Source organism: Apteryx rowi, unplaced genomic scaffold (genome assembly GCF_003343035.1).
Source record: "Apteryx rowi isolate R43461 unplaced genomic scaffold, aptRow1 scaffold_1350, whole genome shotgun sequence".
In the NCBI taxonomy this organism is placed as follows: domain Eukaryota; kingdom Metazoa; phylum Chordata; class Aves; order Apterygiformes; family Apterygidae; genus Apteryx; species Apteryx rowi.
Window position 1 is genome coordinate 2395 of NW_020447587.1, and position 14209 is coordinate 16603.

At 37.3% G+C, this 14209-nt stretch overlaps 1 protein-coding gene across 1 annotated transcript in view; it reads right to left on the reverse strand.

Moving 5' to 3' along the window:
• Positions 1 to 656: 656 nt before the first annotated feature.
• The window catches only part of LOC112961637 (mucin-5AC-like), a 42162-nt gene continuing 28609 nt past the window's right edge, over positions 657 to 14209 (reverse strand). The window contains exons 11-29 of the mRNA XM_026056993.1: positions 14009 to 14126; positions 13035 to 13173; positions 11910 to 12020; positions 11248 to 11317; positions 10335 to 10472; positions 10083 to 10247; positions 9486 to 9580; positions 8570 to 8696; positions 7558 to 7813; positions 7012 to 7064; positions 6516 to 6616; positions 5502 to 5653; positions 4935 to 5073; positions 4734 to 4847; positions 4024 to 4203; positions 2448 to 2687; positions 1596 to 1752; positions 1175 to 1303; positions 657 to 798 (exon numbers count right to left, since the gene is read on the reverse strand). Coding sequence (XP_025912778.1) covers positions 668 to 798; positions 1175 to 1303; positions 1596 to 1752; positions 2448 to 2687; positions 4024 to 4203; positions 4734 to 4847; positions 4935 to 5073; positions 5502 to 5653; positions 6516 to 6616; positions 7012 to 7064; positions 7558 to 7813; positions 8570 to 8696; positions 9486 to 9580; positions 10083 to 10247; positions 10335 to 10472; positions 11248 to 11317; positions 11910 to 12020; positions 13035 to 13173; positions 14009 to 14126 — 2615 coding nt within the window. The 3' untranslated portion in view covers positions 657 to 667. The remainder of the gene's footprint in view (positions 799 to 1174; positions 1304 to 1595; positions 1753 to 2447; positions 2688 to 4023; positions 4204 to 4733; positions 4848 to 4934; positions 5074 to 5501; positions 5654 to 6515; positions 6617 to 7011; positions 7065 to 7557; positions 7814 to 8569; positions 8697 to 9485; positions 9581 to 10082; positions 10248 to 10334; positions 10473 to 11247; positions 11318 to 11909; positions 12021 to 13034; positions 13174 to 14008; positions 14127 to 14209) is intronic.

The window sequence follows — 14209 nt, forward strand, 5'->3', positions numbered from 1 at the left end:
TTTTTTTACTGTCAGTTCTGACAATAACCCAGCCTGGATCATGAAATGATCCACTCCTTGCCCTTTTCCTTGTATTGACATCACTTTATTTGTATTTATTCCTTGAATGTCCAGTTCATGTTGGCTTCTTTTTTGCCATTGTTTTCCCAATTTTTTACTTTATGTTGAAACTGAATTTATAAATGAGAGTGAAGTTAGGATTAGAGGAAGCTACAGCTTGAGGTCTTAAAGAATGCTATGTACTGCTTTGCTTACCCCTGTAATGTTTTTGTACTAAAAAAGGGAAAGATTCTAAATACTGGAAGCAGTATAAGAAGGTAATAAAATCATTAGAAGTAGATCCCTATTAGATAATATCTATACTCCTGTAACAGTATTTTTCTGACCAAAGGAATGGGGACTAGAGGAAGCCTGGTCATCAAGTACTTACTGTTCTTGTTGTAGCATTATGCTGAGGGATTTACAGTATAATCAAGAACAAATTCAACAGGAGAAAATCACATAACATAATTTATTATTACAAATGTAGTATGAAAATTGGGAGTAGATAGGCATTATTTTTACACAGGCAGCATAAACTCATCCTGCCATATAACAGGAACATGCAATTTCCCACTACTGCTTTGATCATATCTCCTTGTACACAGTTATGTCAGTATGTTAAGCCTTACCATAAATGACATTCATCCCGTCTATATATCTTCCCATCTTCATTGTCATAACAGTCACAGAGACTGACACACTTCATCTGATCCTCATGAAAATATGGCTTCTCTGGTGGGCAGTTGGGGTAGCAGCCTGAAGCAAGGAAGAGGACGTACAGAAGGCAGTAAGGATGAGAATTAGATACAGTTAGCAAAAATTGTATATGTGTGAAATGTGTTTGCAGGTCTTATTTTTAAAAGTCAGATTTTTTTACTATTTCATTTTTTCCAATAATTCTAGGAAGCAATAAACGTTGTAGAATGCAGAGTACTATCATTAGCAGAGCCTGCAAGGCCTTAGTCCTAGAAATATATTTAACTCCATTTTCCACACTCTGCCTCCATTCATGTAGATGCAGTGATGTTGAAGAGAATTGAATGGCGCAAATGTAGCTGAGGGGGAAAATATTAATAACAATTAAAAATTACTGTAAAATGTGCCCACTTAACAGTACTTGCAGATTTTTTACCTTCTAAACCTGGCAAGTTATGAAGGCATTTTCCACTTGGGTTCCTACAGGTCTTCATACAGGAAGCTCCACAAGGCTTATAGTGCCATTCACATTCCCCTTGTTGATTGTAGTAATCACAGAACAGTGCTAAGGAGAAATAGAAATGTGGACGTGTTCAGGGGGGGAAAAAAAAAAGTTTCTTCACTTGGTTCATGTCTGTTCATCATATCACTGCCATGCTGCTTTAACAGTCTTGAAAACCATGACTGAATAGGTGAAACTGGGTGACCATCAAGACAGTTTAGTGTGAAAAGTCTACACAGTGAGATTATAGCGCACCCTGGAAAGATACCCAGAGCATGTGCTCAAGGTCCTGAGCAAAGCATTGACGTATATTTAACTACACTCTCAGAAGAAGTGTTTATGAGAGAAGACTCACGACAGATTGATGGGGTTCTCCAGGCTATGCAGACACCAACTTCACTACAAGCTTGAGCATAGGCAGCTACTGCTGTACAGAAGCAATCGCAGTCTCCTCCAGTGTCACATGCACAAGCATCTGTCACACATGCTTGGTAATATTTTCCTGGTTCAACCTGTTAGAAAAAAGAAAAGTTATAATATCCTGCCTTCTCAGTTCTTTCCTATCTTTGCTAGACCGATTTTCTTAAAATTGTAATATCTCAGAAGAAAGGCTTAAATCAATTATTGCTTTTTCTTATGTTTATATACACTGTTAAACACTAGAGGTGATGCCAGATAGTAAATCTAAGTCATGTATTCAGTAACTAGTACTGCCACGTTTTTAGACAACTAGAGTCATGTCTCAGTGAAGAATTAGATTCATGTTCCCAAGCAGTCCCAGGCAACCACAATTGAAAATTAAGGTGTCTACCCATGGAAAGAACTGAGGTAATAAAACAGCATGGATCTATCCCATGTTGTTTGGTATGTACTTAGTGCCAGTTGAAGGCTATGCTGAGGCATTGTCAGTATCACCCCAGAATGTTACTACTTCATTGAGCTTGTGTTCTGTACATGGCATATGAGAACTATTAGTCAAGTTACACTAGAAGGAAATGTATAGTCATTTTGAAATTATTATTCTTTCCTACTAAGACAGTGTTATTTCCTATGAACTAAATGAGCTGTTATTTTCTATAGGTAGGGACTAGAAATCTGCAGGTCATGTATATTCAGTGGTGTGTAGGTAGACATGATTCAGTGCATTAGAAGCTTCGCTAATACACAGACCTCGTCTTCACACAGTAAACTCCAGCCCTGGTGATACCTGAGAGTGACAGGCAGCAAAGATGTTGCTGTTGATGATGCTACACTGCTTCTCTGACCAGGACTTCCGATAAGGGTTGGTAGAACACGGGTCCTTTATGCAGTCAGCATCAGGACATATAGAGGATACTTTCCAGCTGTTTGCAAACTCTAGGACATTCTCTACCATAGACTGGCTCCTTGTAGTAAAGTCATTGATGCCATTGCCATCATAATTTCCACAGAGGCCACAGATCTGGCCCTGCAAAAGGAAGTAAATAAAATAATGATGGATGTGAGAAAACTTGAAGCAACATCTGAGACTGAAAGAACACTTGACATTCAGCTCTTTGAATGGAGCCATTCCATTCTAACTTTCCCCAACATCTTCATCCTTTGAAAATATTTTAATTCTAGATATTTTGGAAAAGCATCCACCTGTTTCTTAAGCAACAGAACATGACCACTAAGGCTAGAAGGATACTGTTACTGACTTTTCTTCTTTTAAATCTGAATAATGAAAACCCTCTTGGTTGTTGTATCCTACTATATTTGAGGTACATCTTTATCAAGGACAAGGACTCAGCTGACTCAGTTTTTAATTTATGCCTTGCTTTATACCATGGATGCACACATATAAAACAGCATTATAAATCTGTCATTAAAAACTACCAGTCAAGCCACATAATCTACTCACTGAGTTTTTACCATTATGACTGCTAACAGGGATAAAAAGAAATGACATTTTCCTTGCACATCCCAAAATATTTTTCATTCCAGATTTATGGGTATATAAAACTGTGATAGGCTACAATAGATGCTATGCTTTCTTTATGAATCTAAGATATATATTTCCATATTGCTATTTTTTAATGAAATTCCAGTGGGCTAAGCAGCAAACAAACCTATGGTGCTGAAATAAACTCATTCTAAATTACACTCAGATGTATATACCACATAGCATGTCAGTATGGTATGCAATTAAGATAGCAAATTTCTCATTTTCTACAGTTTTTAGTACCTACTTATATGTCATAAACTAGGAGAAAGAGCATGATAACAGGCATACACTTTCCTTATTGCCTGTTTAGATATGTGCTTGAAAAATGCAGGGTAGCATTTTATAAGAGGCTTTCACTAGCRGTATTTCACTTTCTTGTTCTTGAAGTATGATAATTTGACCTTTGTGTCAATGATATTTGGAAACAATGGATTACCTTCAAGACCAAGACTACTCAGTTGATTACTCAGATTGACTACTCAGACTACTGCTCATGTAGCTAGGTAATTTTAATGAGGTCTGATAATCTTTACCAAGGTTTGCTGGGTAATTTTAACAAAGTCAAATCAGCAGAAAGCAGTTTGTTCATTCAAGCTCTGTCAGACCAAATAGGTACTGAAAGCTGCCTTCAGAGCTCAGAACAGCAGCAGGATGTTGACATGGCTTCCTGAGGTACCAGAGGAATGGAAAATAATATGGGATCTCCTGCAAGAACGCTAAAGGCATTTCATGTTTGGTATCTTGGCAGGGTCTGAGCAAAACTCACTTCCTGTCCAAATCTGAACTGTACACTGCCATTTAACTGCTAGGTACACACCTTAAAATCAGGGCTGAGCTTGATGAAGATGCTGGTTTTCTTGTCCCACATGAGGATCAGTCCACTGGTGGTCTCAATTACCAAGTACATACCCATGTAGCGGACTGTGAATGGCACCTGACCTTTTTGTCCTCTTTTTACCGCACTGACATGCTCTTCACCAAGTATCAGTTCATAGCTCTGAAACAGGAAAAAAGGTAATTAAAAATGAACTTAATAACTGCACCTATGTTCTTAAACATGTTTCTCCAGTTTTAGGAGTGCTACAACTGGTTTACATAAAGTGAAAAATGCAAATGAGATAAAAACTAAACTATATAATTCAAGTCTCAAGTTCCTGGAATTGAGGTAAAAAATGTATTTTAAATGGTGTAGATCAAAAAAGGGTGTATAGGTAGTCATGGAGGAACTACAGTGCACAGAATAAAACTATCTTCTGACATTGTACACTAACTTTCTGCTAGAGATGTTTCTCCTGTAAAGCTGTACTTTGCTCAATGATGATACAAGATAGTTTTGTAGGGGTGGGGAATGGAAAAGATAGGAAACTCTACCCAATATTTCATTGATTTTGCTTTAAGCTTAATTTACAAGTTGATTTGCTTTTTAAACTATTTTCTGCAGCTTTCTTGCAGCAATGGATATCTTGGCTTCTCCTAAGCCTTAAACAGATAGAGACCAAAACTGTTCTGCATGCAAAACCTATTTACCTCTAGGAAAACTTTGATAGATTTTGAGCAGGTTGTCCCAGTGTTGCCACAGGGAATATTTTCAGTGATAACCCTGAAGGTCCCATTCACTGCGCTGTTCTTCCCACAGTGGTTCTGGATAGAGAATAACATTAAAAAATATATTATTGTCACAGACAAGATCAAGGTTATGTCTCATTTACTACTGCTAATTATCAGTACCTGGACAAGTGTGTATTCACAGTTTCCATTGAAGCTGAATCTTTTGTCATCAAAGGTAATATAATGCCCATCTCCATAAACAGCACAAGTACCCAGGCATGGATTATTGGTGCATTCCCACATTCTATCCTTGCATACACTAGGAATGAGAAGAAAGCATTTTAATAATAAAACAACTCACTTTTTGTGTAGGCACATCCCAACACCTCAGCATTTGTTTGGAATCTCATCCATAGTAAATGTATACTGATTCTGGTGTTAAAGTAGTCTTTTACATTTCTCATGTGAAGAATTAAAGCAAAGCCCTGTTTTGTTAGCCTGAATGAATTAACTGCAAAGTAGGATAATACTTCAAGAACACTGCACTCCCACAGATTTCCTCCCATTCTTTGTTTTTGCCATCTGTCTACAAACAGAAGAAAACCTGCTCATTTTACTGAATGCAAAACTGAAAGATCCATCAGCTGATGAATACACAATCCAAATCTTTCCTAACTACTGTACTATTTAAGATTTTGGAAAGGCAAATGATGGAATCAAGAATGCTACTTCCCAGGGATTACTTACCAGGTGTTACAGTCAACTTTGATCTTTTCCCCAGGCTGATACATGGCCTCATTGTGAATACATGGACATTCCTCTTCAGGAATACAACCACCCTTCCCATCTAACACAAGCCCAGCTGGGCACACACAGCCAGATACACATTGTGTGCTATACTGGAAAAGTCAAGAGGAAAACATAATTTTAGAATGAACTCATCACAGTAGAGAAAGGAAGATTAAATTCTCATAAAAAATATTTATATGGAGTTTATTTCTGTCCAGCTTAAATGAGAGAGGACTCTGAAGCCACAGGCCATAGAACAAGAAGTTATTAGATGTTGATTTAGTAGAATATCAGCCTGTTAAAGATAAATGTTTCACATGCCAATCCTGATTGCTGTGCTGGAGTTTGTGAAATCTGAAATACATTGAATCTTATGTCTTCGTGTGTGTTAGCTGAGGAAACCTTGCGCTTTGTATTGGGTGATTTGTGATTGAATGAACAGAGGTTTAAAAAGACAGTAAATATTTTTGTTTGTTTGTTTGTTTTAGTGAGTTACACTGAAATATGATTTCTCTTGTGTGGTATTTATTCACCAAGTGGCATGTGGTGCATGGCTATACACCTAGATGGAGCAACATAATTAGGTATGCAAGAAATTCATGCAGAAGACTTCAGTGTGGTATGAGGAAGAATTATTGCTGCTAGCCAAATTATAGCCAGTAATTTACTCCTAAAGAAGTAATATGTATGGCAAAGCCCCAGGTGTTTTCACTAACTACTGTTACTTGCAGTAGCTGAAGAAAGTTTGACACTAATCTTATGAATTAAATTGGATATCACTTTATAATATTTTGATCTAAGGATCCTGTTGTTCATGCTTCATAACATAGTTTTAGGCTTCCATTATTGTTTCGTTTTGTATCAATGTTGTAGATTCAGAGAGGAATAAATGCATTATCAATGAATGACTGTAGCATCAAGACTATGGACAAAACCTGGAAGCACCACCTCATCCAGCCGTGACATACTTACACACTGCATATCTAAAGTATGGCAGCTTTTCTGACACTCTGCTCCAGTGGTTCCTGCAGTGATGTTTCTACAGTCAAAGTAGACCATGGGATATTCACAAACTAGAGGAAGGAAAGAAGTAAGAGCAGTAAGAAATGGCTCAGGGTTCATCCCACAGTTGTAGCCGCATGAAATATCTAGAAATTCTTTGGGAGTGCACATTTCAGTTAGTAAGGAATGTTCAGTCTGCTAAATGGGAATCTAATTGTTTAGTAGCAGAGCGCTGTGAATTTCCAGGAAAAAAAGTTTTTCAAAAAAAATCTTTTTCTAAAAGAGGTCTTGCCATTAATCTATTACCTCTATGTTCATTTTTGCCTTTTATAGTATCTGTTGCACTATAACTAAATGAGAAATACTTCTATTATTTAAAAGATAAATTAAGAAAGATCAATTCTATTGACTCTGTCTACCCAAAAGCTGGTATAGAGAGAAAGACAAGCCCAAGATGTTTTTTTACCTGGATTTGGATTTGGTGCTCCAATGCAATTCAGTCTGCCCTGGATGCAAGTGCTGTAAGAGAGGAAAAAACTTTTTTTTCCCCTCTAAAACAAAGTGTTGAGAGCTACTTATTGCTTATCAAGTGTCAGTACATTCCAAGGAATATATGGAATTTCAGAATGCTATCTTGGAATCTCAGAGAAGAATTTCCCCTCAGCACAACTACTGGGGTGCTTTCATACAACATCTATTATTGCTTAACAGGAAAAATCATAGCTTAAGATGGGACTATGTCCCTATTTGTCATTTCCTTTCTCATAAGATCTCTTCTTGCTGGTGTAGTGATATATTTTATACAAGGAAAATCTCTGAATTAAATAGAAAATGCACCTAAATACAATTGCTTTATTAAGCTGGAAATATGCATCATTCCTGAAAGCTGACAAGACTGTTTATTAGAGAGTGCTGTACTGAAACTCACAGGGCAGTTTAAATGCAGCATATTTTTAATGAGAAAATATACATATACAATATAGCTTGAGTGTTTTGCAGAAGATCCACTTACCATACAAGCCCATTTTCACGGACAACTTCCCCAAATGTTATGGGAGATCCTCTGTAGTAACAGGGACACGTATTAGCAGGCACACATTTGCCACTATCATCCATGTAGGTTCCATTTAGGCAGGTGCAACCATCAACTGGGACAAACTTGATGTTGCATGTGACATCAGGCTCACTCAGAGACCGGCAAGTGGGCTGACAGGAATGGATGGTATAGCTGTAATTTAGGGATTTGGGACACGAGGTGGTGTATTTTGCTTGAAAGAGGAAAACAGAAGAGATTTGTTAATTCCAGATGGTAATCTCTGATGGGAAGAAAGAAACAGTAGGCAGTAGAAACAGCAGATAAACATTACTGTACTTTCCTTTGCCTATGTTGCATCTTTCATGTGAATGTATTTCTGAATACCTTTGGAACTAGACCTCAAAAGCTACAGTACATATTAGTAAGTCAAGGGATATATGCAAACAAGAAAATATTTTTTCAAATTAAATTTCAGAAAGAAACCTCCATCAGACACTGCCTTTCATCACCAAGACTTCTAAACCTTTGATGTATGAGACAGGATGTCTCCTTGAATATCTCCCAGTATCCTGGAAACAGACCTATTGGGTCAGTGGAATCCAGCATGTGGCTTCAGACATCTTTCATTTGCAAGTGTTCTGGTTAGTATAACTGATATTGTTATTCTAATATGTCACATTTATCTCTGTCATAACTCGTGATATGTAAAGCTGCAGTCAATTCAAAGTTGCGCAGAAAAAGGTAGAGGCACTTCTGTAACAGCTGTCTCTTTCCTAAGCTAGCTATGTCTCCCATCTATTTGTATTCACTCTTGCTAGTAATGGGTTGATTCTAAGGGAACAGTAGAAAATTACTTCTAGGAGTGCACTTATCAAAATCCCTTCCTCAACGCTTACTATGTTTGCCTAGAAATCAATATAAAATAATCTTTGATGGATAGGTTTTATTGATGGGCTTTCTTAGAACAGGGGATGATTACAGTACTTACAACAGACATCAGTTCTCCATCCGCTCAACTGGATTCCTTTTGCAGCACATGCTCTCACATAGGAAGACAGAGCCGCACACAGGCAGTCCTCACTCTTTTCACAGTTACATGTGTCAAACATGCAGTTCTAGGAATGCAGGGAAAAATAAAGTCTCAACACTTGTATAACTGTCAACCCAGAGAAAATGGATGCTAAGTTTATGGTCTCATGCGTTACATCCTTCTTCAGATATACTCAGGCACAGACAATATGAACATAGCTTTGTTACTTTCCATTCTTCCTCTAAGTTTCCTGGTAGAGCAGAATGAAGGTAATAGAAATTAAGTTGGTGTCTGCAGTTATTATTGGGAAATAGTGGTCCTAACAGCTTCATGTTTACCTGAACCTGTATTTACAAATATGCTGCACAATAGCATAGTCTATTCACAGTACACAGTCTAGCTGTGTCATCTCACTGGCATCCATATCTAGATGATTCATAGTGAGAAGGAAGATGGGCAAGATACAGACAGCAGAAGGATGCTACTTAATTAGATACTGGGCTTTCTCTGCCAAGTAGTTATTAATGAGATACAAGGCTGGGGAGACAACAATTCACTATAATATTCAAACAAGCATTTGACATGCATTTACATAAACTTCCTATTTTATGTTTGTATCCATTCAGGAGTAAGCAGCAGCCTTTGCATTTGCAGGCAGGTCAGGATGACAATGCCAAGACTGTTAATTGAAATAAGGTAAGGTTACAACACAAACAGAAATACACATTGAGAGAAAGAAGTGCTGCAATACTGAAATTAAAACACAGGCATTGCATAATACAAGAAACATGTCAGGGACAGTCCTTTACTGACTGATTGTCAGTATTCTACTATTTCTAATGTTTCTAAAGGGAAAAACAGTCTAACAAAGTACCGTGTGGTAAATTGAGGGATTCACTGCATAGTGGCAATCAGCAAAAGGTCCTTTGCTGTTGGTTAGGAGTCCACACCAATGCTGAGCATACTTTTCTGTGAAGAGAACAAACCATACCAATTCACATTAACCTTTGTATCTCATTAGTCACAAAACCCCACTGCCTTGGTCTGTGAAGCCAGTTCTGAAACTACATCAAATCTCTCCTTTCTTTTTTCACTCAGCTTGTGGACTAGGGTTGCTAGGACCTAAGGACCATGGAAACAGGCTTGCTGAAGAGGCTGAATACAGGATTACCAAAAATACTCCTGCAATCCACTCTGCTGACACCAAGTTGTGAGCTTAGACACTCTCTGATTTCAGTGACCACATAGTTTCCTTCATTTATGTTTCCTGGACTCTTCTTTTACTTCATTACTTATCCCTAGTGCTTTCATTGTTAATATGTGTTTCTGATTTCAAATTTATGTTTTTACCATGCATTTACCGTTTACTTACCATGTAAGATTCTTTATTCTCTTATTTTTGCTTTCTTTTGCCAATAGAAGTGTTTTGCTATGAAAAAAAAAAATTAGAAAAATTCTAAGAAGCACTTACCATTTTCAATGCTGAGTGCACAAGGGTTCTCAAAACTGTTTTGGATATTAGGGCATGAAGCCTGAGTTTTCCATGTATTAGCAAATGCTGCTGCTGTTCCTTCAACTACTCCACTCATGGCCTTGAAGTCATCAGCTTGGACATCATTGAAATTTCCACAGAGACCTGTTGAAAAGCAGTGAAAAGTTTATACTGCTTACATCAGACCAAACACATTAAGCAAGAGGTTGTTTTTATATTTCATTCACCTACCACAGGTCTGGTCTTTGAAAATAGGATCAAGCCGCACAAACACTTGCATGATGGGTGTGATTTGGATTTCAAGCTGGACGCCAAAATTTGTCTGTAGGATGATGAAGAATGATGAAGGTCTGAAGATGGTGACATTAGCTATGGATGAAAAATAGAATGATCACTTTCTGGATGAGGTCAAATGCTGGAAACAGTGCATCATTGTACTATTCTTCTTGAATTTCTATTGCAATCATTGCAAATGCTGATGTGAAATAAAGCCAATATTTTTAAAAATGAATCAGAAATACAAATCAAAATTTACAACTCAAAATTTGCTTGCAGCTACCAAGTTGCTAACTTTATTTGCTGTCTCAACATTAAATAGTTGGAGATTACTCCTTGTGAGAAAATAAGAAGAAAGAACGGGATGGCGCTGAACATTAACACCCCCCCCCCTTTTTTTTCTTGTTTCTAAACTTGTATAGCATACATTGGAGCCCTCACTTCACTGGGGAGGGAAAATAATCAGCATCTAGATGTTACAGATATCAGGTAGAATCATTAGTTACTGAGATAGACAGCAAAAATCAAATTTCTATCTGAACAAGCAGGAGAGGAAGTAATCCTTTGGGCAGTGAGATGGAAGAAATCCTCACAATGACCAAATCAGAAGAGTGTAAATACTGTTTGCTTCCGTTTAAACTCTTGCTTATGTCTGTATGGCCTCACATTTCTTTCTGACACCAAACTTCACACTTCTGCTTCAAAAGCACTTGTGTGACTCTGGCAATATCCCAGGGAGAACCAAGGCATGAGCATTCTGGGTTCCGAACAACTCAGAGTGCTCGGCTCTACTGTGGTGTAAAATAACAAGCAGGTGTGGAGGGGAAGTTCTGAGTTTATCACTTACAGACTGTTAGAGAAAATATACCTGCTGAGAAGGGCAGCTGAGTGTAGATCGAGTTCACAAACACGCCACCATCAGGCTTGGCCACAATGAGCTGGTAAGGAAGAGGAACAACAGGCAGCAGTGTAAAAGATTACTGTGGCTCAAGGGGTAATAATGGTGTGACTCAGGTGCACTCTGAGGTATTTGTTAAAGGGAGTTGTTTTTTTGATTTCACCTCCTCTTCTCCCTGTTCCACTTACAATCCTTTCATTTTCTATTTATTAATTTTCCATGCCATAAAAGAATTATTTTTAAAGAGTCTTCTCACCTTCTTAGTGAATTACATCATCTTGGTTTCTGCGAATGCAGGGCCCCACATTTTTGTGATGAATTACATCCCTTACTGTTGTATTTCCAGCCTCTAACCTAAAAGCTTATGGTTTCTTCATGTAATTGGCAGAAAAAATACCTTTTCTTCTGGTTTATGAATACAATATTTTTCTCAATGAACTTGTGCAAAGCCAAATTTACTACTTATCTCATTTTCATAATAAAATATATTTATTGATTAAAAAATAACATGTACTTATCACATGCTGACTGTTCAAGGGAGAAATGCTAATTAAGGCTGACTGATTAAGGCCTAGCTTCTTTGCTCCCCACAATTTTTATACTTGTTCTCCATAGTTATTTTGCTTTCTTACAGTTTGTCCTTTATTCATGCTGAGGGCCACTGTCTTCAAGCATGTCTCAGTGTCTGTCAGGCCACACTTGCGTAGTTCTCCCAGGATGATGAATGTGTCGTCTTCACAGTGCTGAGAAAAATATGCCAGCAGTTATCTCATCAAAGGCTAATTACAGAAGCTTTCCCTGTCAAATTCCCTTTCAGCTCTGAAAAAGTATTTCTGTTTCTGGAGAAGATCCAGACTCTCCCAAATTCTGTGCCTTCTTTGGTCTAAGATTCAGTTTTGCCTTTTGCACTGAATAGGAACAATGAGAGAATTTGAATCTGGTTCTGCGTCTTTCATGATGTCCAAATTCAGAGTTTTTATTCATGCCTTCCTGATTTTTTATTCAATTCTACTGTTTTTTCATCCTTCTGGAGCTGGTAGCAATGCTAGACAAAAATGTTGGCCTTTACAAAACTGTGAAAATGGAGGAAAAAAAAGCAACAAATAAACAGAAAAAGCACCCAAAAGATCAAGGCATTTCATTTGCACATTATTGTAATGAAATGTTTTGATTAAAATTACCTTTTAATTTCTTTATTTCTTCTGATTTACTTTTAGAAGTGTTTTAAAATGTTCAGAATCTAAATGAAATGTATCATTTGACTTGAACTGATTTGTCTATATTTGAACTTCCCAGAAAAAATATTTGTCTTATTAATTTGAAATTATTTTCCTTTTATTTTTCAGAACTGCTACTGTAATTTTTCAGAACTCATTGAACCATTTGGTCCAATACTGTAAAATACAGTAACATGGCAAAAATATATGCAACTCAGTGAAAGAGTAGGATTAATCACACGGAAGAATGTAGGTTAAGCAAATTCTTAAAAAGGCAATGTTCTTCAGCAATTATTACGTCACAGAACTGGAAATTCCCCAGTAACCACCACACACTGTTGCATGATATCCTATAACATCTGACCCATAGATAATTAACTCATTTGAATGGCAGCACATGCTCTAGTAGTCTAGTTGAGCAAGAAACCATTCAATGTCCTTTCGTAAAAATGGTAAGTCTCGTGAGTGTTGATTGATATTACCCTTTCTTTCTAGAAATGCTTAAGGCTTTATGCCCTCATAATATCTGCTGATGCCTACCTTAGAGAGGACATAAGTGCAGTCTCCGTGGACATTGTAATGTTTTTTATCATATGAGGAAATGTGTGAGCCTCCCTCTACTGAACATATTCCGGGGCATGGCAGGTCTTGGCAACTCCATTGACCTCCATTACAGGTACTGGAAGAGAGAGGATGAAGTTAGCTGAAATCAGTGACAGTAATCCAGAGTAAAAGGCTTTACAACATTAGGCTCAGCTATTTTGCTGCTGTTTTTCCCTTCAAGTTGTAGTTTGAATGCAAAGTAAACCTAGGTTTAGGACTTTCCAAAATATTGTGACTGTGTGATGCAAAGCATTAAAGGGAATGAATGACTCTGGTATGCAGTTACATTGCTCATTCAATTTTTTTCCTCTTTTGGACAGGTGGACTCTGTCGCACCAGGTACTAGATGAGCAATTGCTTGTCCTTTGCAGCTAACATGAAGGCACAATGCCAAATTAAAAATTTCTCTTCTATTTTGTTATACATATGTGTCAGAAACTGACAGAAGTGTAACCTCATGTCTGCTCCTGAGGCAGATCAAATCTGTTTTCTGAGGTGATATGGTAAAGCACAGGCAGAGGATTAATTATTAGGAAATCAAGGTTGCATTGTGCCATCCCTTGCTTTATCCAGAGAAAATAAATATTTGCAGATACATAAATGACTGCTACTTCATTCGCCTTGGAGAAGTCCAAATGCTTGAACAAATAAACAAAGAGGAAGCATTTTAAGTTACTGGTGAGAAACCTAAACATTGTAAATCCTTACTTTGATCAGCTTCAGTTAGAGTGCAAATCTGGTTAAGACTGTTGCTAAATAAAACAAAGTATGTTCTTTAGGGTTATTTTGGAACTGTAGCAGTCAGTAAAATAAACAGGTAGATCATTGATTATGCAATTGAATATCGTAAACCATTAAACTCATTAAATAAATGAGAGGAAACAGCAAGTTAGAGTAGTAAGAGAGGTTACCAGGAATGGCACTGGGCTGAAAAAGAAGTTCCTGGAGCGTAGATGTTGCCATTATAAATACAGGGGCACTGCTGAAGGGGGATGCAACCAGAGTTGTTGATGTCATCAAACACAGTTCCTAAATAGAAAAACACCTTGATCAATTAAAGAGGTGTTTCACATACATGGGAAATAAATCTTTTTTTTTTTTTTTTTTTTTTT